This window comes from Macaca nemestrina, chromosome 15 (assembly GCF_043159975.1).
Source record: "Macaca nemestrina isolate mMacNem1 chromosome 15, mMacNem.hap1, whole genome shotgun sequence".
NCBI lineage: Eukaryota > Metazoa > Chordata > Mammalia > Primates > Cercopithecidae > Macaca > Macaca nemestrina.
Window position 1 is genome coordinate 1,951,969 of NC_092139.1, and position 22,602 is coordinate 1,974,570.

The 22,602-nt window shown below is 62.3% G+C and overlaps 2 protein-coding genes and 1 long non-coding RNA gene across 5 annotated transcripts in view; 1 reads left to right on the forward strand and 2 right to left on the reverse strand.

Annotated features, from left to right (window-relative positions):
- The window catches only part of LOC105470727 (collagen type IX alpha 3 chain), a 30,173-nt gene extending 23,726 nt beyond the window's left edge, over positions 1-6,447 (reverse strand). For both annotated transcript variants that reach the window (XM_071079073.1, XM_071079072.1), the window contains exons 1-10: positions 6,332-6,447; positions 5,841-5,909; positions 4,514-4,549; positions 3,802-3,873; positions 3,095-3,148; positions 1,844-1,879; positions 1,525-1,548; positions 1,245-1,298; positions 880-933; positions 406-447 (exon numbers count right to left, since the gene is read on the reverse strand). In XM_071079073.1, the coding sequence (XP_070935174.1) occupies positions 406-447; positions 880-933; positions 1,245-1,298; positions 1,525-1,548; positions 1,844-1,879; positions 3,095-3,148; positions 3,802-3,873; positions 4,514-4,549; positions 5,841-5,909; positions 6,332-6,409 (519 nt within the window). In that variant the 5' untranslated portion in view covers positions 6,410-6,447. The remainder of the gene's footprint in view (positions 1-405; positions 448-879; positions 934-1,244; positions 1,299-1,524; positions 1,549-1,843; positions 1,880-3,094; positions 3,149-3,801; positions 3,874-4,513; positions 4,550-5,840; positions 5,910-6,331) is intronic.
- A 2,973-nt stretch (positions 6,448-9,420) lies between these two features.
- Positions 9,421-19,045, reverse strand: LOC105470520 (opioid growth factor receptor). The gene is given in 13 exon segments (XM_071079075.1): positions 9,421-9,465; positions 9,467-9,571; positions 9,800-10,137; positions 10,140-10,990; positions 11,614-11,659; positions 11,662-11,761; positions 12,674-12,740; positions 13,597-13,675; positions 14,915-14,993; positions 15,592-15,660; positions 18,095-18,294; positions 18,637-18,731; positions 18,888-19,045. Coding segments are annotated over 13 exon segments (2,232 nt in total).
- A 58-nt stretch (positions 19,046-19,103) lies between these two features.
- Positions 19,104-22,602, forward strand: LOC105470519 (uncharacterized). Of its 2 annotated transcripts, XR_011613162.1 has the most exons (4): positions 19,104-19,372; positions 20,572-20,670; positions 21,131-21,781; positions 22,156-22,602. It is a non-coding gene; the product is annotated as an uncharacterized lncRNA (long non-coding RNA). The 2 variants fall into 2 exon arrangements; XR_011613161.1 differs by lacking the exon at positions 19,104-19,372 and having other exon boundaries at positions 20,243-20,670.

The window sequence follows — 22,602 nt, forward strand, 5'->3', positions numbered from 1 at the left end:
AAGATCAAGATAAAAGTGGGCCCCAGACTCCAGTCCCGAATGCAGCGAGGGACTATTCTGTCGCCATCTGTGGCCAAAGGTGCCCTCTGCGGATGACGCAGGGGAGCTCGATGGCTCCGTGACATGATTGTGATTCATTACATTTGCACAGCTCCATGTCCTGGTGGCTTCGTGAGGGACAGTGCAGGTCTAGGCGGTGGCGAGGAGGGCAGGAAGCGGGAGGGGGAGGTCCCAGCCAGGCTGTCTGCCAGGTTGTGTCTGAGCTGTCTGCACTGAGCTCCCGTCCCCAGGGAGTGCTTGGGCCCTGCCTTCTTGCCAGGATGGACGAGTCCCTCTCCAGGCCAGACCCCGCCCCCCAAGGTAGGCACCTCCCAGCACCCTTCACATATGGCTGCAAGTGCCTACCTGAAGGTCAGTGACACCTTCAGGGAGGACTCCTGGGTGTCCCTAAGACACAAAGAGACAGCTGACATTCTCCTGCCCTCCCCGTCCACCTGCACCCACCCAACCCACCCACCCACTCTCTGACAGACCACGACCTTCCCCATCCACCAGGGGACTTGGAGACCGTTCATCCCGTCCCCCAAGTGGCCAGTGCTGGGTGCTGCTGGCCCACCCACAGGGCATGTGACAATGACAGAATCCACCTGTCCTTGGGGCAGGGTGGCCTTGGGGACCTGAGCCCTGATCATCCCCAAGTTGGCTGGCCTAGCCACAGCCACTGCCCCCACCACTGACTGTTCCTAGGAGTGGCCAAGTTAGGGTTAGGAGATCTCGGAGGGCATGGAGCCTGGGGAGGGGGAAGGGGGAAGGGGGAGGGCCCAACCCAGTGCCCTAGTCCATGCCCAGCACTTCTTAGAGCCTCTGCCCAGTACTTACAGGGGGTCCGGGAGGTCCCGGGGGGCCAGGGAGGCCGGGGAGTCCAGACGGTCCCTGGGGAGGGGGTATGTCTTAGAGTGGTATGACTTAGAGTAGGATCAGCCCCCACCTAAGTGAGGTGCCCGGCTTCTCCCAGGGAGGTGGACACGCCCAGCTCCCGCCAGCCCCAACTCCCACGGCCTCTGCTGGTGTCTGCGTCCTGGGGTCAGGTCTGGATCATTGGCCAGGGCTTCTACCAATACCTACCAAGGTAGGGGTGGGGGAGAAAGGGAAAGGGGAGAGGGGAAGAGGGTCCCTGGCTGTTGAGTCTGGGGGTGGAGGCCACAGGTGAGCACACTCTAAGAGGGTCTGGGACAGCCACTCACCGGGGGGCCGCGGAGGCCGATCCCACCTGGGGGGCCGCTCACTCCTGCCTCTCCCTGGAGGGAGGTAAAGAGAGGTGAGGAGGTCTGCACCCGGGCGCCCCGAGGATCCCCACCCAGGGTCGGTGTGCCGCCTCCGAAGGGAGGGGGGCTCCAGGTATGGGGTGGTCAGATCACTGCCCCTGAGAAGCCCCACACCCAGGCACGGTTTGGGACATCCCAGCCTGGCAGGCTCTGGGTACTTGCACACTTGCTCAGGGCCCCAAGGGTTGTCAGTACTCACGGGGGGTCCAGGGAGGCCTTTGCCCTGCAAAGCCAAACATGGGGTCAGAGCCTGCTGGGCACAAGATGGGCTGCGCCTCACCCCTCCCTAAGATGGTTCAGGTGGGTCCCGGGGAAAGGGCGGTTCCAAGCATGGGCATCTGGTCCCAGCCCAGAGAGGGCTCCAAGACCCTGTCCAGGCACCAGCCTCTGGAGAGGCTGCAGAGGGGTGGCAGAGGAGAGGGCCAGGGATGGCCCCTGCGATTCCTGGATGCCATTTAGACCAGACTCTCCAGTTCCCCAAACTCCATGGAGAGGAGAGGACCACACTCCATACTCACCCCCAGCCCGGGCGGCCCCGGGGGTCCCAGACTTCCCTGTGGGAGGAAAGCAGGCGTCTAGGTTGGGCTGGGCCTCTATTTGCAAACCCAATCCCCTCCCACTGAAGTGTGACCCACAACTCCAGCTCCCAGGGCAACAGGGTCCAAGTCCCCACTCCACAGAGGGGCAGGGCCTCTAAGCCCTCGACCTGGAGGGTCTTTGCCGTCCTGGGGAGCTGCCGGAGACAGATGGCACCAGAGTCCCAGTGCCTGCTACAGAAAGGCGAAGGCACGACCTGGGGCAGGTCTGAGATGCACAGAAGTGACCCCAGGTGCCTGTCTCCACCAGGAAGCCCTCCCGATAACCCACCCACGGAGCCTGCTGAATCCTCAGCCCCCGCCCACGTCAGCAAGTCCCCAGAGCCTTGGGCAGCCAGGTCCCGTCTGCTCTCCAAACTCTGGGCCCTGTCTGGGCCCTGCTGCTTGAAATGTCTCATTCCCTGGACAGCTCACACGGGCCCTGCTCTGAGGCTGGAGGGCCCTCCTGAAAGCCTGGAGACGAGCCCACCCCACACCCCCGGGCACCACGGACTCGGCCGCCAGCCACTACTGTTTCCCTCCTATTTTCAGCTCAGAATCCGCCTCATGCCTGACAAGCTCCCAAGGGGCCCACGGGCAGGGCTGTGTCCTTGTGTCCCCAGCCCAGCCTTCCTGCCCTCTGTGATGCTTTGAGTCTGGGGTCAGTGGCACCCGGTTGGCTGACTGCCACGTCTTATGAGGGCCGAAGAGAGAATGCTGGTTTCGGTTTTGTACTCAGAAGCCACGAGGGGAGAAAGGCACCCTTGGGCGGTGGCGCCGCTCAGTTAGGGTAAAGGATTCAGTGTCCAGCAGGCAGGCACAGGGGACTCTGCAGGCTGCGTGTCCGGGGTCCCTGGTGGTGGTCCGCCTGGTGGTGGTCCGCCCAGGGCCCTGGGGGCTGCAGGGACATTCTGAGGAGGCACCTGGGGTGGGTTCCCCCAAACCATCCCTCTTCTCCCTGCCATGGTCTGGATACCAGGACAACTCTGACCATATGTGGGGGTGGGGCGGGCAGGCAGGCACAGGGGACTGGCCACGTGGCACCCTGCCCTTCTGCCCCTCCACCCCAGGCACGGGCAGGGCAGCTGTCCTTGGAACTACCAGCTCCTTGGCCTTGTGGACACAGAACAGCCAAAGGTGGCCGGGGGACTTCACTTCTGAACTGAAGCCACTGGGTTTGGCGCAGGCACTTACCCGTTCCCCAGGGGCACCCTTGGGTCCAGAGGGTCCATCTCGCCCAGTCAGACCCTGGGGAAAGAGGCAGAGGGTGAGTTTGAGGGGCCACATGGGAAGCACATGCCACTCCCAGGCAAAAATGGAAGCATGGACCCTTCCCTTGGTGAGTCCAGAGAGGCACAGAAGACCTTAGGTTGGCAGCCTCCTCTCTTGGCCCTGTCCATTGTCTACCTGCTGTGCCCAGAGGGTCTGGGAGGAGGGGGGCAGCCAGCAGGAAGCCAGCAACGGAGGCGCCTGCTGTAGTCAGGCCTCGGGGACCAACCCAGTAGGACTGGACGGCTCGCTTCTCAGGCCTGGCTTCCCGAATAAAGCTCCAGTGGCCCTGGGGCCAGGCCTGGAGCCCATGACGACTGAGCGAGGCCAGCCTGGGGCTCACAGGGGCCCGGGCAGCAGTGGGCAGAGGGGCCTGACAATGGGCACTCGTTCCTGGACAAGAGAAGGCTGGCGGGACTTCCGACTCCACTGGGCTGGCTCTGTCCTCTGCCAGATGCTAGTGGCGTCTGGGACGAAGGCCAAAGGACCCCTGTTGGGGACTTCCGGAGACTTCTCTCAGGACTGGGCTTCCCGCCTGAGCAGGCCCAGCTGGACAACAGCAATTAAGGCTGGACTCCTCCAGAGCCTTGGAGCGGGGAGCGGGGCATGGCGGGAGGGGCAGGCGCACTCACGTCCACACCCGGCAGTCCCGGCAGCCCGGCCTCTCCTGATTTCCCCGGCTTTCCTGGGGCCCCCTTTGGTCCCTGTGCAGGAGGAAAGGGCAGAGATGTGAGGGCGGGGTCTGGCTCCGAGCCCAGGCCTTCAGCAAGGAAGCAAAATGCTTTCCAATTCCCCCCCACCTGGGTCCTCCCTGCCGTCTGGTAGACCCAGCTCAGCTGGGGCACGCGTGTCCTGCTTGCCCACACCTTGCTGGCCCAGGAAGGCTGCCTGCCTCATCCCTCAGTGGCATCTGTAAGATCTTCATCTGGTTACCTCAGCCTCCCTGGCTAAGGGCCAGCAGGCATCTCTGTTGGACCCCCAGTGGGCCAGATAGGACTCTGAGCCCCAGGACCCTCCATCCCTGGGGCTGGAGAAGGTGGGAGGGCTCCGTGCGACCTTGGGCCTGGGGCACCTGAAGGGCTGTACCAGCCCCGGCCCTGGCCTGCCTGGCACTGGTCCAAAGAAAGCTCAAAGTCAGGCCCTGCCCAGAACATGCAGAAGCTGAGCCCACACACTCCCCTCCCGCCCCCCTGGCTCCGGGCCTGCTCTGGGCCCTCTGAGGCCTCCCCTTAGGAAACCCGGGCTCCAGCAGGATGCGACAGGACATCAATGACCCCTCTGTTCCGAGTCCCCTCTTTCTCTCCAGACTAGAAAAAGGTTGTCTCCCTAGCCAGGGACACTCACCGGGGGCCCAGGCAGACCTGGAGGTCCAGTTTCGCCCTGTGAGGAAAGATACCCACATGTAACCCTGAAAATCAGAGGTCCCCCAAGAACCCCGCCTCAGGGAAAAGAGCAGCACTGGCCTCCAATTCAGCCCTGGAGGCCCAGCTCAAGCAGACAAAAGGCGTCCCTGAGCCTCCGATCCATACCTAGGGGGCACCCTCCCATGTGTGGGGCAGCAATAGGCAAAGGGGTGACCTGGAGAGAGGGGCTCAGCGCTTGCAGCCACAGGGCATTTGGGAACCACTTTGCAGGCGTGGGGACGCAACTCCCAGGAGTGATGGGAATGCATCAGTAATCCCCTCCCTCCATGGCCTGGGAATGCATCACTAATCCCCCTCCCTCCATGGCCTGGGGCTTTAGGAAGAAGGCCTGGGGGCTGGGAGGCCTCTCTGTTCCATCTGCTGCGAAGGGCAGCTTCCCCACAGTCTCCAGGAAGATCCCCCAGCTCCCCACCCTGTTGACGACCACCCGGTCTTTAACTGAGATGTCAAGACCAGGCTTCAGGTGGGAGCCCTGGGGTCCAGGTATCTGGCCCAGGAGGAGCCTAGGGAGGCCAGGGCCGTGGGCCATGGGGGTTCAGGTCCATATGCCTGTCCTGAGCACAGCCCTGTGGCCGGGGAAGGAGGCTGTGGCCATTGAGGCCGAGCTGGGCGGGGGGCAGAGGGTGGGTCACGGGGGGCTCTTGGTGCAGCCCTCCACAGCCCTCCATGGGGAACCACACAGCGAGCACAGGCCCTGAGGGGACCCCCGCCCCGGTGGTGGTCACATGGGGAGGTTCACCCCAGACAGTCCCTCCGAGAGACACACAGCTGTAGAATTTCAGCTGCCCCTCCTGCTGCTTGGTGCACACCAGGCCTGAGATACCCGTGAGGGACATCATCTCTGGGACCGAGTCGGCCCCTGAGCCCCCTCCATGGCTGGCTCCAGAGCCCAGCAACCTCCAATAAGACCCCCGGCTCCCATCCACCCGAGGGACGTGCCCCTCCCCACTTCAGCCCCAGGGGCCAGAACCCAGAACACAGGGGCCCAGGCCCCTCAGGGGACCCAGAGCCACACAGCTCAGTGCCAGCATTCTGGGTCGGGGGCCACCACGTGACACCCTCCACCCCTACCCACCAGCAATCCCCGCAGGGCCAGCTCCATCCTGTGAAGGCTATGGCTGCCCCCTGATGTCACCCTGGCTCTGGGAGGTGGGGCCTGGTTTTCTATCAGGCTGGGGAGCTCAGGGAGGTGGGGGCCAGAGTCAGAACCCCAGAGCGCTCGGGGCCCTCCCCACCCCCAAACTCACGTCAATGCCGTCCTGGCCGGGCTTCCCCGGCGGCCCTGGGGGGCCTGGAGGGCCTGGGAGTCCCACTTTCTGAAACGGAGAAAACTCATTCAGGAGCGCAGGTGCCGCGGTGGGCCTGACCCGGCGTTCCCTCCTCCCGGGTCCCGAGCGGCTCCGGGGCCTGGTCTCCTCCGTGAGCCCCAAAGCCTCAGGCGGAGCCAGGCGCCCCCGGGCAGTGTGTCCCCCGCCTCCCTCGGGCCGCGGGAACAAAGGCCTCCTTGTGCTCCCAGCAGAGGCGGCGGCGCCGGCCGACCAGGGCCAGCGAGGACCCATCGAGGACGCGGTCGGTCGAGGCTCATCCCGAGGCTCTGGCGACTCCGCGCCCCGACGGCAACACGGGCTGGGGGCGTCGAGGCTGCGCCGGGCACCCCGGAGTGGCGGGTTCGGGGCTGGGGCCGTCCCTGGGCCGCGCGGCTCCACGTCCAGCGTCAGAGCCCGGAGCTCGCGCTCACCTGCGCCCCGGCGGCCGCCAGGAGCTCCCCGAGCAGGAGCAGGAGCAGCAGCGGGGCGAGCGCGGGCGGCCGGGCCATGGCTGCGCGGAGTCTGAACTGCGGCGGCGTCGGGGCTGGCAGCGGGCGGGCGGGCGGGGCGCGAGGTGGGCGGCCCCTTCCCCTTCCCCTTCCCCGCCCCCGCCTGCACAAGCCCCCCATTCAGCCGGGCCCACCTGGCGGGGGGGCTTCTACCCGCCCCACGCCGCAGCCCAGCCCGCCAGGGTGAAAAAAAAAAAAAAAAAAGGCGCCGGGCGGCGGCGCGTTCTCTCCGGCCGCGAGTTAAAATTATCCTGGGACTGGCGCGTTGCACACACGCAGCTTTGAGCAAGAGAGAAAGACGCTCTTTTCTCCCCTTGCTCTTCAACCCAAGTGTGGGGGAGGAAGCCTGCGGCGCTGAAGGGCTCCCTTCAGGAAGGGGCAGGGGGGACCCGCGAGTTTCCGAAGCCGCAGACCCCTCTCCAGGCGCTGGAGCGGACCCAGGCGGCCCAAGGCCCAGGAAGACCCGGGGGAGGGTGAATCCTCGGTACCAGGGCCGGGTCAGTGCCCACTGCAGCCCTGGTTCCTGCTCTGGGGTCGCTGTCCAGGGCTGCCTGCTGGGCTGGGAGCACCCCCGCCGCGGCCCGTCACCCGTGGACCTGGACAGGCCGGGTGGTCAGGCCACGTCAGCTGCCACAGGCTAAGACAAGACTCCAACCCCAGACTCCCCGGAGCGAGCGCAGAACGATGACCCTGGCCCAGGGGAAGGATGCCTCCCCCAAATCCCCGGCCTGAAGGAACTGTGTCCTGAGCAGGAACCTGAAGGCGGTGCTGGCCATGTCCATCTCCCACAAGCTCGGGGGTCGCCAAGCCTGGCCAAGGTCTGTCTCAGGCTGCCAGGGCAGTCGCTGCCCTAGGGGACTTAAACGCTCCAGTTGCCTGTAGGGTCAATGAAGGCGCAGAATGGCGGTCCCTCCCCCAGAAATCTTGAGAATTCCCCGAGAAAGGCTGCCCTGGGAGTTGTAGGAGGCTGCAGGAGCTTCCATTGGGCAGGTGGGGACTCATGACTGTTGCCATGCTGTGAGTTAGCAAGGGCAGGAGGGGATGAGAGGGGAGTGAGCGCAAAACAGCTCAGCAGGAGTGCGGCACTCCCGACGGACGCAGACAGCCTGGGTGACAGAGGGAGGCCTCATCTCTACCAAAAATTAAAACATCGGCTGGGCATGGTGGTGCTCACCTGTAGGCCCAGCTACACAGGAGGCTGAGGCAAGAGGATCGCTTGAGCCCGTAAGGTCGGGGCTGCAGTGAGCCAAGATGGCGCCACTGCACTCCTGCCTGGGCAAGACAGTGAGACCCTGTCTCAAAATCATAAAGTGTAGCTCTAATCTCTCCCGAGGTGAAGTGAGTGGAGGGAGAGTCTCCCTTCACTGCTGGGGGAGAGCGGTGACTGGGGGGGGGGTGTGAATTCCATCAGGTGAGGGGGGAGGAGCTGGAAAGGCTCACCCTCCTGAGGAGTCCAAGTCGTCCTGGCACAGAGCTTCCTAACAGAGGACTTTTGACAAGGGGGAGGGGTGGGTGGAGCAGGTCAGCCCAGACAGCAGGGGGCTCAGGGGCTCCTAGCAGCAGCCCCACCCCAAGCCCAGGGTCTAGGGGACAGGACGAGTCCTCCCTACCAGTTCTACCTGGCAAGATGACCCCGTGGCCAGCCCCCTCCTCAGTGACCCCCCTGGTCCCTGGCCCCACACCCCACTCCCCACGATGCCCAGCATGCGGTCAGCAAGAATTGCTATCTGATCCAAATGAGACAAAACAGCTGGCCTTCACCTCAGGCCAGGGGAGCCGTCTCACACCTGGGACACCTACTTAATGTCCCCCGAACCACCTTCAAGTCCCTCAAAAAACCACCCCCAGCTCCAGGCAGATCCTAGGCAGAGGGTGGACGCTGCCAGAGCTCAGCCTCCCCCGGCTCACCTTTGAGTGGCGCAGCTGCTGCCCGCCCGTTGTGGGTCATCACTCTCCCTGAAGCCCGGGTTGGCTGGCCAGGACTGCCTGCTGTCCCCAGGCGCCCACCACCAGGCACCGGCCCCCAGGGCTGCTCCAGCAGGGGCTCCTCACTTCAGGTGCTGATTTCCACCGACTCCAGCCCCACAACGGCCTGAACCAGGGACGCTGAATCTGCTGGGTGCTGCCCCAGTGACTGCATTTCTAGCCCTATGTCCCCCTCTGCCTCAGTTTCCCTCCATGGCAGGAATCCCCTCACTGAGCCACACGTGAGTTGAGGCACCAGGGGTCCCACAGCTTCCCCACCCAGCTCTGGGGGATTATTGAACCTGGGGTGTCTCCTCCCAGTGACTGCTGGCTTGTGTATCCGGTGCCACCAGATGGGACCTGGGCATTTTCCCTGAAGTGGTACCAGGGTCTACAGCTTTAATCCTCCCACCCAGGGGTGCCCTGGGTCTGCCTCGTCCTTCACTGAGCAAAGACAAGTGTCCGGCCCTCCTCTGAGGCCCCACAAAAGCTCCTTACCCCGCTGATGTAGAAATGTAGGTGAACCGGGAAGGGTGGGGGTCCTGGCCCAGGGTGACAAGACCAGACTGCAGGGAGGGGCTGCCCAGGGGGCACACCTGGCTTCACCAGACCTGAGGGAGCCAAGGAGCCCGACAGAGAGTACTGCCAAGCCTGCCCGAGGCACAGCATCGAATCCTAGATCACAGCAGGCAGAAAGGCCTCGTCTATACCCCCACCATGCACAAGCACTGCCCCCAGCCAACCCCAGGGGAATCCCCAGACTCATCTTCAACAGGTGGCAAAGCCTGCCGAGGGACCTCGGTCCGACCTTCAAAGGCTCTGAGAGGCTGCAGCCTGCCCACCTGTGCACACCTGGGGACTGTGGCCAAGTGGGTGTGTGGGGAGGGCTGTGCCACCACTCTGCCCCCACGGGCACCTGGTGGAGCAATGCGAGGCAGTAGCCGGGCCAGGCCACCGGAGCCTGGAGGGACAGCAGCTGGGACACCAGCCCTACCAGCCACCCAAAAGGACCCCAGTCCATACCAAAGACTCAAAGTCAAACGAGTTTATTCAGAAAAGGCCTTGCTTGGCACCAGACTAAGAAAAGCAGCCCTGCCCCCCACCCTCTCCACCCGAGAAAGGTCAATTTACAAAGACAGGGGTGCGGGGGAGAGCTGGGTGGGGAAGACGCAGCCAGGCCAGGAGGCTTCTGCAGGCCTTGGCCTTCCCTGAGGGCCTCGCACTTTCCGGTGGCCGCTACAGTGGCCACCACGGGAGGCCAGCACTGCAGGTCATGGGTCACGGAGCAGAGCCTGAGGGGAGCCCGCAGCAGCTCCGGAGGCCCCGGCCCCTGCAGCAGGGACAGGAGAGCCAACATGCCATTGGGGAATCCTTTCCTTAAGGCTTCCCAGATTTGGCAGAAGGCTTCGCCTCTGTGTCCTGCACCTCCGCTGCCTCCTCTGCCTTGGCTGGCTCGTCCCCTGCAGGTCCTGCTGGGCTGGGGCCTGGGGTCTCCGACGGGCTCTCAGCTGGCTCGTCCCCTGCAGGTCCTGCCGGGCTGGGGCCTGGGGTCTCCGACGGGCTCTCAGCTGGCTCGTCCCCTGCAGGTCCTGCTGGGCTGGGGCCTGGGGTCTCCGACGGGCTCTCAGCTGGCTCGTCCCCTGCAGGTCCTGCTGGGCTGGGGCCTGGGGTCTCCGATGGGCTCCCAGGGGTACCTTCTTTGGGCCCCGTTCGACCTTCTGTGTCCTCCTCAACCCCGTTCTCACTGTGTCCAGCCTTGGGGTACCCGATGGGGCAGGGCACCTGGCAAGGGCCAAGGTCTGGGCGCCATCACTGGCTACCACAGCACTGTCCCCAGAACCCTCATCCACCTTCCTCCGCTTCCTCACCTTGTCAGCCACCCTGGCTCCCAGGGGTTGGGGGCAGGGCTGCACGGCCTCCCCGGGGTCCTGGCCCCCCACTTCCTGGGTCCCCGTCCTGAGGCTGCCCTGGCTGAGGGCACACCCCTCCAAGTTCAGAGCAATCTTCTCCACTTCCGAGGCACTCTGAGGGCCTGGCTCTGTTGGGGGCTGCTCCCGCCGGCTCAGCTCCAGCTTCCTCTTCTTGCTCTCCTTGGGGCTTAGGGGCTCTGGCCCATCTTCCCCGTAGCCCCCTGCCTCATCCCCCTGGCTCCTCTCCAGGGGTCCCGCATCCTGGGGCTCCACACTCCGTGGCTGGGGCCTCTCGTCCACCCTGCCCCTACCCTTGCTGTGCTCTGGCCCACAGGTCCGACCCTGGGTGCTGGCCTTGTGGTCGGGGTCCCCGGGGCTTCCTTCTTCCTCTGCCTTCCTGGAGCCCTCGAGCGGACGGGGCCGAGAGCTGGGCTTGAACCTCCGCAGCTTGTCTGGGGGCCCCCAGACAAACTTGCAGCGGGGCCGGAAGTGCTCCCAGGCGAAGTGCACCAGCTGGCGGCGCTGGTTCCGGCAGCGCACGGCGAACATGAAGTAGTCCAGGGCACTCTGCCGCACGCCCGGCAGCTCCTGCCGCACCAGCGTCTCCTCCAGGAAGAAGCGGACCAGCGGCGCCTGGAAGTGCTCAAGGCCCAGCTCACCCAGCGACTTGAGGATGCGCGTGATGCGGAGGTTGTTGTGGCTGCGCCTGTGGGAGATCCGGGTCAGCAGAGGTCAATGGCCGGGGCCCCTCCTGCTGGGCTGCACCCTGTCCTGGCCTGCACTCCCACCCAGCTCCACGGGAGTCTCCCCATCCTGGCCCACGATCCAGTCTTTCTTTCCATTTGCCTCCCTGGGCCCAGGGGAGGACTCACACTGTCCCCGTGAAAATGGCCTGTGGGCCCTAGACACATGGGGGTTGGGGGGGGATACTGACACATCACCTAGAGGGTGGGCTGTACCCCGAGTCCCCCTGGTGGGGAGGAGCTGGCTGGACAAGAACCACAAGGGGCCCCTCCAGGGTACAGGGGCCTTGATCACCCTGTGAGAGCTGGCTGTACCACTGCAGATTCTCCCTCACCCCTGCTTGCTTCTCTATGCGGACTGCCACCTCCCAGGTGCAGGAACAGCATTCTTTACCTTCTCACCAGCCCTACTAGGGAGGGACCGCCTGGCTCTACAGGCAGCAAGGAGGGGCTCAGGGCCTTGGTCCATTGCCCAAGCGGCCCTGGAGTTCTGTGTCTGCAGCAGTGCTCTGTGACCTGCCCGGAACCTGACGTGACCCTGTTCTGTGCTGGGGCTGGGGGGTGGGCAGGAGTAGCTGGGCCTCACCAGTTCAGGTTCTGGAAGCGCTTCTGGTAGTTCTGTGCTCGGCCACTGTGCCTGTGCCTCGGTCCTCCAGCCGGATCCCGTAGAAGCCCAGCATGAGTTCGTAGGCCCGGATAAGCCTCTCCTGGATCTCCTGGGAGCTTTTAAACACCTGGAAAAGACCCCCTGGAGAGCTCAGGCCATCCCTGAAGCCCCGGTTCTCTCGGGGAGTGTGGGGGTGGCCTTGGGTCCCGACTCACTCAGAGGCCTGGACTAGACAGACACACATACATACATACATACATACATTTAGAGACAGAGTCTTGCTCTGTTGCCCAGGCTGGAGTGCAGTGGTGCAATCTCAGTCACTGCAACCTCTGCCTCCCAGGTAGCTGGGATTACAGGTGCCCGCCACTACGCCTGGCTATTTTTTTTTTTTTGTATTTTTAGTAGAGACGGGGTTTTGTCACGTTGGTCAGGCTGGTCTCAAACTCCTGACCTCAGGTGATCCACCCGCCTCAGCCTCCCACAGTGTGGGGATTACAAATGTGAGCCACGGCACCTGGCCTGAACTTAGACTTTTAGGGTAAAGTGACAAGAGACACATTCATGTCTTCATCTCTCCTCTGAGCTGCTCCGAGCTCTTGCCAGGGCCCGAGGCTGCTGCCCTCCCCCGAGAGGAAGTCGCTGGCCATGGGAAAGCGCCAGGAGGGGCCCCTTGGCTCTCTAAGTCCCTGCATCCTTCAGGGGCAGCTTCCAGACTTGGGTGACCCCACTCCAGCCTAAACCAGTGGTGAGAAAGGCAGATCCCGCCATTCCAGGTCTCTCAGGGGCTCTGCCCCAGACTCCCGCATGGGGACAAACAGCCTCGGAAATTAGGTTTCTCTAGATGCCTGGTGGGGCGAGGACCACTGGGGAGGGAAGGTCATCATACTGACGGTCACCATACTGGACCTCTGCCTTTCAAGGCGCCCCTGAGGGGGCACTCAATGCCTGCTGTCAGATGTGACCCTGTCTCTGAAGAGGCGTGGCTTGCCCAGGCCTCCCCATCTCCCCCTCCAGCCACAGCCAAGGCCTGGCTCACCTCGACCTCCCTGAGCGTGAGGGGCTTGGCATGCCAGTTCACTCCCGGTTCTCGCAGAGGAAACAGCCTGCAGGAGAAGAGATGCCCAGGCAAGGGGTTAGGAGAGCTGCTTCCAGCCCTCAGGCACGTACTTGCTGTGTAGCCCGGGGCAGCTCCCATCCTCTCTGGGCTCCCCCAGGCTCAACTCTAGGAGGGAGTGGCTAGGCAGAGGAGCAAGGGTGGGAGAGCTCGGGTGGGAGAGCTCAGGTGAGCGGGCGAGGGCCCAGGATAGGAGGTGTGCGGCCACGAGCCACAGCCTGCATGCTCAGCAGCACTGGGGAGGTGACTCAGACAGCAAGGGGCCCTGCGGCCATCCACCCCGGGCAGACCAGGGCCTTCCTTTCTACTCCTCACGGAAGTCTTCCCTCTCGTGTGCTGTCACTCGTGACACATCGCACACCAGCAGAGGCTCCCTGTGGACGCCCAGAGAGCTGTCCCCAAAGTAGGGCTTGCTGTGTTTGGGAGGCTACAGTGTGGATCCCCGAGACGCCTGCCACGCGGCTCACCCCAGCACTATGCCAGGATCCTGCCCCAGCTGAGTGGGACACAGGGGCCACCTCTTGAGGCTCACAGAGGCCTCCTGGCACCAAGGCTGCCCCTCTGGCAGGCAGGACCCGCCCCTCTCCTGTTTCAGGGAGCTTGTGTGCAGCCCTTCCTGTCCCCCTGGTCACCAAGAGCCCACAGACTGGGGACAGACCTGAGCCTTCCCTCAGTGGCTCTTGCATGTCCAGTAATGTCCATTCGTGTCATATGGACACCAGCTTCCAGGAAGGACAGGGAGTGCTCAGTCACACCAGGAAGCAGCATGGGGAAGGCTCCTGCCTGGGAGGACCCCTCCCCCGAAGCCTCCCCCACCGCCCATCCTCCCATTCTCCCCAACTCACCACTGGATGTAGGAGTGATTGTCCTCAAGGAGGTCATAGTTGTCCCTCCAGTTCTGAAGAATGTCCTCAATGAAACAGCCTGGGAGCCCCATGGGGACAAGTCAGCTGTGGCAGCTACCCTGCCCGCGCTCAGGAGGACAGGGTGTGTGGGGGGGACAAAGGGAGGCAGTGCTGCCAGCAGCTTCCCTAAGCTACTCCTCGTCCCTGTCTCCTGAGGCTCTTCAGGGTGCCAGGCTCAGTGGGGCTGCCCATCCCTCCTCCGACGCACAGCCCTTGCCCTGCTGCCATCTGTGAACTGGACCCTTGCTGCTGGCTGGCGGCAAACCCAAGTGAGAGCCCGGAAGGTCCCTCTGGGGGAACCAGTGGTCCTTGACCAGGAACTATCTGTATAGGAGAGGGCCTCAGTGCCTCCCGCAAAAGGTGGCCTGTCAGCCACAGAAATCTGTCCTCAAACAAAGCCCCCAGCTGAAGCCAGCCCCGTGATGTGGCAGGCACAGTCTCCCGAGATGGGGGCCTGACAGTATTTTGTGCAGCCACCCAGTCTCTTTGTTTCATGTTGCAGCCATGACAAATGCATAAACAGGTGTGGAATGTGCCCATGAAACTTTATTGACACTGACATTTTAATTTCCTATAATATTAAAGTCATAGAATACTGTTCTATTTTTTTGAGAGGGAGTCTCGCTCTGTTGCCCCAGGCTGGAGCACAGTGGCGTGATCTCGGCTCACTGCAACCTCCACCTCCCAGGTTCAAGCGATTCTCCTGCTTCAGCCTCCTGAGTAGCTGGGACTACAGGCGCGCACTACCACACCCGGCTAATTTTTTTTGTATTTTTAGTAGAGACGGGGTTTCACCATATTGGCCAGGCTGGTCTCGAACTCCTGACTCTGTGATCCACCCGCCTCGGCCTCCCCAAGTGCTGGGACTACAAGCATGAGCCACAAGGCCGGTTTCTATAATTTTTTTCCAACTATTTAAAAATATAAAAACCATCCTTAGCTCCTTGGTGTATGTGTGGCTTTCATGAGGTCGTGGAGGAGCTCAGTGGTTTTGATAGAGACCGTGTGGCCTGAAAAGCTGCCGATATTCAGTCTCTGGCTCTTTGCAGACTTAGCCCACCCCGACCCAAACACCTCTCTGCAGAGATCCCAGGCGGGGGGACCTGGAGTCCCTCTGGCCGCCTCCAGGGGGCACTGTGGCGCTATTGAAAGCCGTGGTCCCGGTAATCCGGGGGGACATCCCAAACCAGGCCCCAGTGGACCACCCCCGCCAGGCAAGGACGGAAGTGCCGGCTGCCAGCGGTTGTGGGGCACCTACCGTTGGGCAGGAAGCGGATCTCATTTCTGTAGAAACTCAGGTTTGGCGTGTCCCCATTGCAGTCTCGTTCCACCAGATCCTGAAGAGCCAGAGAAAGGGGACAGCAGGGACCCATCAGACACAAGCTGCCCTGGGGCCCTCCGTGCCTTTCGGGGAGGAGCACCTGCAAACCTCCAGGCTGGCCCAAGACCCCAGGAGTCCGCATGGCTCCTCACTGTGCAGGTGGGGGCCATTCAGAGGACAGCAGCTGTCTCCAAGCGGCAGGGACCCCCCCTTCCCCATCTCGCCTGGCAGGTCCCCTCCTCAGCACCCTGAAGGCAGCACAGGAGTTTCTGTGATTCGGGGGTGTGGAGGTAATTGCTGAGGACAGCCACCACCCGCAGGAGACAGGACTGGCATGTGGTGGGGTGCCGTGTGGGTGACATCATGGCTGGCACTATGGCCACATTTGCAAGGCTACAGTGTGCTCAGAAAGGTAGGGGGACGCCCGTGGTCTCCCACGAGAGGGGATGGGCAGGGCTCTGAATCTACACCAGGCTGTGCCCCAGGTAGGGTCCTGCCCAGAACTGTGGCCCTGGCGCAGCAAGCCAGGCCGGCCTTCCAGAAGAAGCCGGGACATTCTGAGAAGAGCAGCTGGTGGGAGGGCTCTGTGTCCTGGGGCAGGGGCAGGCACGTACCGGGTAGTTGTGCCGGTACCTACACATGTCCCTCGTGGCTCGCCAGTTTCGGGACCCTGTCATCCTGGACTGGGAAGAGAAGAGATGGAATTAGGACCCCCACGGGAGACCCCCAAGTGAGCCCCCACCGTGGTGAGGGCTGCAGGGCCTGGGCCTGTCTTTAAAGGATGGGGGTTTCACGGCTCCTCCCTTTCATTCTCCCGCCCTGGTTCTTTTTCGGGGGTTCCCAGTGGGGCAGATTTGGGGCTCAGTAAAGTACCCGAACACCCTGCACAGAACCAGAGAGGGCTACAGTAGCCAAGTAGGGGTCTGCTCCTTCTATAGGCCCCCTTGGGACTCCTGGTTTCCACCTTAGGATGGCCCCTGACTGACGTGCACCTCCCCAGGGGTGTGGCCCTGACCCTCTCCTCCTCCTAGGCCTGCTGGCCACCCCCCACTCTGGGTTTAGCCTCTGTTCTGTGCCCCTGGAGACTCCCCCTGCTTTGTGCTCTGAAGTCACCAGGCTGGGTTCTTGGGGGCAGTGGCCTCACCACCTATAGCCCCAGGAGGGGACCAGGTGCTTCTGGCAGGGTCTAATGAATGAATGCCCCTTCCCTGCCCAACCCCACACCTCACTGGCCATGGTGAGGTCAGGCCCTGAGTCTCCAGCCTCCAGCCCTGTCTGGAGATGGCTTCTCAGCAAGACGTCAGGTCCTCTTGATGCCCCAAGCCCTTCAGCCCCCATCTCTGCAGGCCAAGCATCATGAGGCTAAGCAAAGGGCTGGAAGTACCTAGTGATGAGGATGCTGGGACACAGCCCTGACCTTGTGATGAGGGTAGGGGGGCTGGGGCTGAGCCCTACTTGGTGGGTAGGGCAGGAATGGGTGTGCTTGTCCAGGGCAACAACTGGGACCCAGGATCCCCGGGGAGTGCTAGAAGGGGGTCTGGGAGGCCCAGTCAGCCACTGTATCCCCTGGCTCCCCGCTGAGCTCCGGCTGGGGCGTGGCATTGCCTCTTTGCCTGATTTCCTTCTTTTTCTTTCCCCCGGAGATGGGAGTTTCATGCAATCTCCACTCACTGCAACCTCCACCTGTCAGGTTTCGTTGATTCTCCTGCTTAAACCTCTCGAGTAGCTGGGATTACAGGTGCCCATCACCACGCCTGGTTAATTTTGTGTTTTTAGTAGAGACAGAGTTTCACCATGTTGGCCAGGCTAATCTTGGACTCCTAACTTCTGGTGATCTGATCACCTAGGCCTCCGAAAGTGCTGGGATTAGAGGCCTGAGCCACCACCACCAGCCTCTCAGCCTGACTTCTCAACAGGGCCTGCTCCTGTGGTTCTCTCGACCGGCCCAGCCATCAGTTTCTACTTCTTCCTGGGGCCAGTGGGAGCCTCCCTGGGTCAGTTCTGGAGGCTGGGTCCTGCCTGCACGTGGCCACAGTCAGCCCACAGGTGCACACATGACACTGCCCAGGAGAAAGTGAAACAGCCCCGCCAGGGTCCAGCACAGGCAGCTCAGGAGGCCTGAGGGGTCCGAAGGAGAAGGGGAGGGGCTTGGGGACAGAAGCCACAGCAGGAGGCAGAAGGGAAGAGGTCAAAGGTCACAGGCGCCTGGCAGGATGGTCAGGGCCTCTGAGCACCGCTTCAGGAGAGTGGCCTGAGGAACTCCAGTGAGGGGAGCCCGTCAGAGCTCACCCAGGGGTCACGCCGTCCTGGGGGACAGTGCCAGACCCCGCCCCCCTGCCCAGCCTGCCTGGCAGCTGCCCTCCCGGCGACAGGGCCCAGCCCCTCCGTGCTCTCTCACTGCCCACTCCACCATGGCCAGGTGCAAACGCAAACAGTGCTAGGTGCCAAGGGGAGAAACCATGCGGAGCCTATGGCTCGGAGTTCCAGATACTTCCCGGGCCCCACAACCCGGGCAGCTCAGCTGGAAGGACGCTCCCAAATAAATCCCAGCTCCCCGACCGGGACCGGACTGTGACAATGCGGCGTTCCCAGCGCGGCTCAGGGAGCCGCTAGCAACAAAAGTAACCCTGGCGTTGACAGGCGCCCGGCGGTAACAAAAGTAACAGGCAAAGGCCCCACCAGCCAGCCCCGGGCTCCCGCAGGTGCAGAAGCGAAGCCTCCCAGACCAGACCCGGCCCCGGCCCGGGTTCCAGACCCAGCCCCAGGCCACGGGGCCTGCGCAGGGGCCGCCAGGAGGCCAAGGCGCGGGCCTGAGGCAAGAGGGGTCCCATCGGGGGCGGCCACGGCGGCCGGAGACGGGACGCGCCCGAGGCACCCCTGGGGGAAACGGCTCCTACGCACGATGGGGCCCGGGAGGCTCTATCACCCACGCGCGGCCCCCGCACTTCTCCGCCGGGCCCTGGGGCCGGGGTCGGCCGGTCTGGGGTGGGGTCCCCGGGGCTGCGGAAGCTCCAGGAGACACCAGGTGTCTCCGCCCGGGAGAGGGGGGTCTCCGGTCCACGCAGCCAGGCGGGGGGCGCCGGGGACCCCAGGCCTTGTCAGCGCCGCGGGCCGCACCTGGAGCGCGCTGGGCCGCGCCGCCCGCGGCTCCTCCGGTTCCTCGTCCTCGTCCTCGTCCCCCGCGTCCGCGTCCCTCGCGCCGGCGGCCTCGCCGTCCTCGCAGTCCTCGTCCTCCGCGTCCTCCGCATCCTCCTCGTCCTCCTCCCAGGTGGAGTCGCAGTCGGGGTCGTCCATGCTCGGCGGCGGCGGGGCTCGCGCTAGAGGCGGAAGCGAAACCTAAAGCGGAGGAAGCGCGGGGGGCGGGGCGGGGCGGGGGACGGGAGGGAGCGGCCCAGGCCCCGCCCGCGTCCGCGCGCAACGCCCCTCCCTCCCCGGGACGCCCGCCCCGGCGCCCCTCCCTCCCCCGAGAATCCCCCAACGTCCGCCCGGGAGGATGCCCCTCGTAGAACGCCCACCCCCACCCCACGATGCCCACCCGGGAGGATTCGTCCCACCCCGTCTCGCAAGGATGCCCGCCCTAGGAGATCCTCCCTCCCGAAAATGTCCCCAAAGGCTGCCCGCCCCCCAGAGGACCGTCTCCCGGAAGATGAGCCGGGTACCTCGGAAGGATGTCTTCCGGATGATGTTCTCCCAGCAGGATTCTCTCCCCGGAGGACGCCTGCCCCGCAGATAATCCCCCCTTCCAAGAATATTTCTGTCCCCCAAGAGAAATCCCCCCAGAGGATGTCCCCATCAGAAGAATGGCCCCTGGAGGATAACCCCTGGAGGGGCCACAGGTCCACAGGGGCCTCTCTCCCTAAGCTGGGTTTGTGGGGGTCCCTGTCCTTTTGCTGCGGGCGGGGGGCCTTACTCAGCTCCTGGAAGCTGCTGGCGGACCCCTGTCCCTCCACAGGCAGTGTGAAGCATGTCTGTTTTCTTTTCGAAGCCACCAAGGGAGTCTTTCTCTCTAGGGTGCCGAGTCTTATATAACCAAGATGACATGGGCAAGCTGTCATCTTCTCTCGCCATCTTCTCTCAGTTGTAAGAAGGCACTTAGGGGAGAGGAGCACACGAAGCCTGGGCCACCAGGAGGGTCACCCTGGGGACGGTTCAACACAGCTGATGCCAGTTCAGTGCCTCCTCAGGGCCGTCTCTCTAAGTACTGGCAGATCTGGGGCAGCGCACAGTCACTTTCAGCTGCCGTTTCCCAGCACTGCGGGTCCCTTGCTCATCCACCTTTGACATCTGCTGGTGATACATGGCAAAGTTGGTGACCTCTTGGAATACAAATCAGGAGTGACCACCCAGATAAACTTCTTCTGTAACTACTATACCACTTCATTTCAAAAAATTTAGGTAAAACTAAATCTGGATTTTGGACTTGGCCATGAGGATAGCTTCCGGCAGAGTTGTCCCTGGAATGATGGTGGTGGACAGGTGGAGCGGGCCCCAGCCCAGCCCCCAGGGGACACTGCCATCTCCTAGCCCTGCAGGCCCACTGGCAGGCCTCAGGCTGCCTGGACCTGGGACCTGGTGACATTCCTTTACTATGTGCCAGGGATAGCCATGAACGGAAGTGTTCCAATCCTGGTCACAAGTACAGGTTAAGGACTCTCTGGGCGCTGGGCCCTAATCTTTGCTGACCTGTTGACCGTTGTTAGCAGGTGCTAACTGGTGTTAGTGGTTGGAACCTGTGGACATACATCTCCCTTTCTTAAAACGACAGTAGTGATTCCCCGAAGTTTTGGGGCTCTGGACATTTCTGCAAATCAACTTACTGCAATAGCCAGGGCAGGTTTCCCAGGGAGACTGAGTGAGCTGCCTGACCTTCTTGTTAGATGCTTTACAGCTGGGATCTGCTTACAGCATCAGAATAGATGGTGGGGTGGGGGTGGGGAGGCTCTGATGGGGACGTTGATGGGTGCTGGGTGGTTGTATAGGGTTTGGATGATCTGAGACTTGGGTGGGCAGGCCGCTCCCTCCACTGCCCCCAGAAAACAGAAAGACAAGCATACTGGGTGCTGACAACATTGTTCCAAGGGGGCAGCATTCCTGCTGCTGCCTACTGTTGGCAGGATATAGAACCACTTCCCTAAAAAGAGTATTAAGGGACATTGCCCAACTTGTGTTTTACAAATATCACCACACTGAATTGCTTCTTTACAAATATCACACCAAATTTCTTCTTTAGTTGCTTTTGTGTCGTGTATGTGTGTGTGTGTGTGTGTGTGTGTGTGTGCGCGTGCAGAGCTCATTTCGGGGGCATGCTGATCCAAGAAGTGCAGGAGCTGCTGCAGGGGACTGTGCAACAGCATTGCTTCTTCAGAGTGTCATCTGCAGTTCAGTGACGTCCTGTATGGCTCGGCATTCCAGAAGGGTTTGCTGTTGAGGCTGGGGAAAGGGGCTCTCTTTCTCTGTCACTTTCTCTCTCTCTCTCTCTCTCCCCCCCCCGCTCCCTCCCTCCCTCCCTGTCACACACACACATACACACACACACACACACACACACACAGCTCCCAGGCACTCACAAAGGGAAATGGTTTCTGTACATGCAGTAGGTGATGTGCCTGGAGCAGGCGTTGCTCACAGCTAAGGAGCCCAGCAGAATTTTGTGTGGCTCGGGGCTTGGATTTCAGCCTTCATATCTTCTCCAGGTAAGACCAGTGGCAGCCACGTGATTTGGCCCAAGCATGCCCTGTCCTCAATCAACCAGCCAAGCAGGGAGCCTCGCTGCCAGTGCCCTGCCGCTCAGTATTTATTCGCTGCTATTTGGGGAGCAGTAGAGCCCAACTGCCTTTCCCAGTCACCCCTGGGTCGCCCTGGGTGGGACAGGCAGGGGAGTTCAGATCACTCCCACTCTCAGCCTTCACTGAGTCCCCACTCCAGCTGCCAGCCATAGAGAAAATGTCTCTGAGGCAGCAGGTGCTCTCGGGCCCTGGGTGTCCCAGGCACAGAGCCGCTGCTGAGGCTTCCAGGCTCAACATCAGCGGCGGCTTCTGACCCATTCAGATCTTGTCCTGAGCGCGCACTGTGCCATGTCTCGCCTCTACAGCAGCAGGCACCTGAGCGTCGGTGCACGGGTCAGCCTCATGCCAGCTCCGTTTTCCTTTTCAGATTTGTGTTCAGTCTGCACCTTCTACATGACATGGTGGAGTATGCATTACATAAAGCCCCCAGGTTAGAGACAGGACCCCTAGGGCCAGGAGGGGGTAAGTACAGCGCTGACCAGGACTGGAGGCCACATCACCCTTGCCCCAACACTCGTGAATTTGACGTGGTCATCCCACCTGCCAGCAGAGCGTGAACGGGGCCTCCCCACAAGGAAGCCTGGAAGTCCCTGTGAGTCCATAAGGGCTGCATGGCTCCTGACTTCAACCAGTCAGCCTCTCGTCCAGAAGGGGAGGCCCGGGGCGGGGGGCATGCTGCTTGCCTGCCCAGTGGGCTTACTCTGTGGGCTCTCGCTTTCTCCTGAAAGTGCAGCAAAATGTTACAGTAATCGAGATAAGGCAGATTTATTAACCAGTCTTTCCCAGCACAATCTCAGGTCACCCAAGATGCAGTTTCAGATGGAGGTTTACAACGGTGAGCCTGGGTGGAGAGTACGACTCCTTCTGGCCATCCCGTGACACCCTGTGTTAGCGTTTGTCCCCCTTTCCCCTGCTGCTTCTGGAGTACCTAGGAGCCACACTGCTGTCCCAGATCGAGACTCCAGGACAGGACCTGGCACAAAGCCCTGAGTCTGACCTCACAGGAGAGATCGGACAGGCAAGGGGGCACACTTGGGCAGCAAAGGGAGACCCCACCCTTCCCTGGCTGCAGGGCTGAGTATTTGGGGTGTGAGTGGAGGAATGCCAGGCAGGTTCAGTCCTTTGGTCTAGGCGTGTGGGGCCCTCCAGGTGCCTGCTCTTTGTGGCAGGCTGTTACAGCAGGGCTGTGGATTTGTCCCGGCTCTATAGAAAAGGGACCCACAGGGTCCCCCAGGCAGCTGCCCTACCCTGGGAGTGCAGCTTGGGCAGGCCACAGACCAGCAGCTTCCCTGGGCTCTTCTGCCCCAGAAGCAACAGCGGGTTTGGTGCAGACCAGCACCAGGTGCCACACGGGGCGATCACACCACAGGATTCCTGGCTTTGCCTCTTTAGTGGGTGCCTTGTGATCTGCGTCATGGTGAGGAGGATTCCAGGGACAGACGGCCAGGGACGTTCCCATGTGGAGGAGACTCCACTGGCAGAGAAGCAGCGTCAAGCTGGACATTGGGGTGCGCTGGCTGGCCAGGACAGCGCTTGTCCCCCTGTCCACACATGGAACACTGGACTTCCCTCTGCGGCCCAGCCAGCGGTCTCATCTTGCAGCCGCAGCTTTCAGCAGGAAGGAGCTCGCTGGTGCCTGCCTGACCTACCAGGGCCCACACCGTTTTGCCCTCCTAACATTTTGTATTTTAAGTGCTTATCACAGTCCACAAAATAACCACTCAGAATCTGTTACTATTTTGTTTATACATTGTATCAAGTGAATGTTAACAAGTCATCTAAGTGTATGCTTTAGTTATAAATCTTGGAAAAATAAAAACTTCCTTTTGGAGGAAAAGT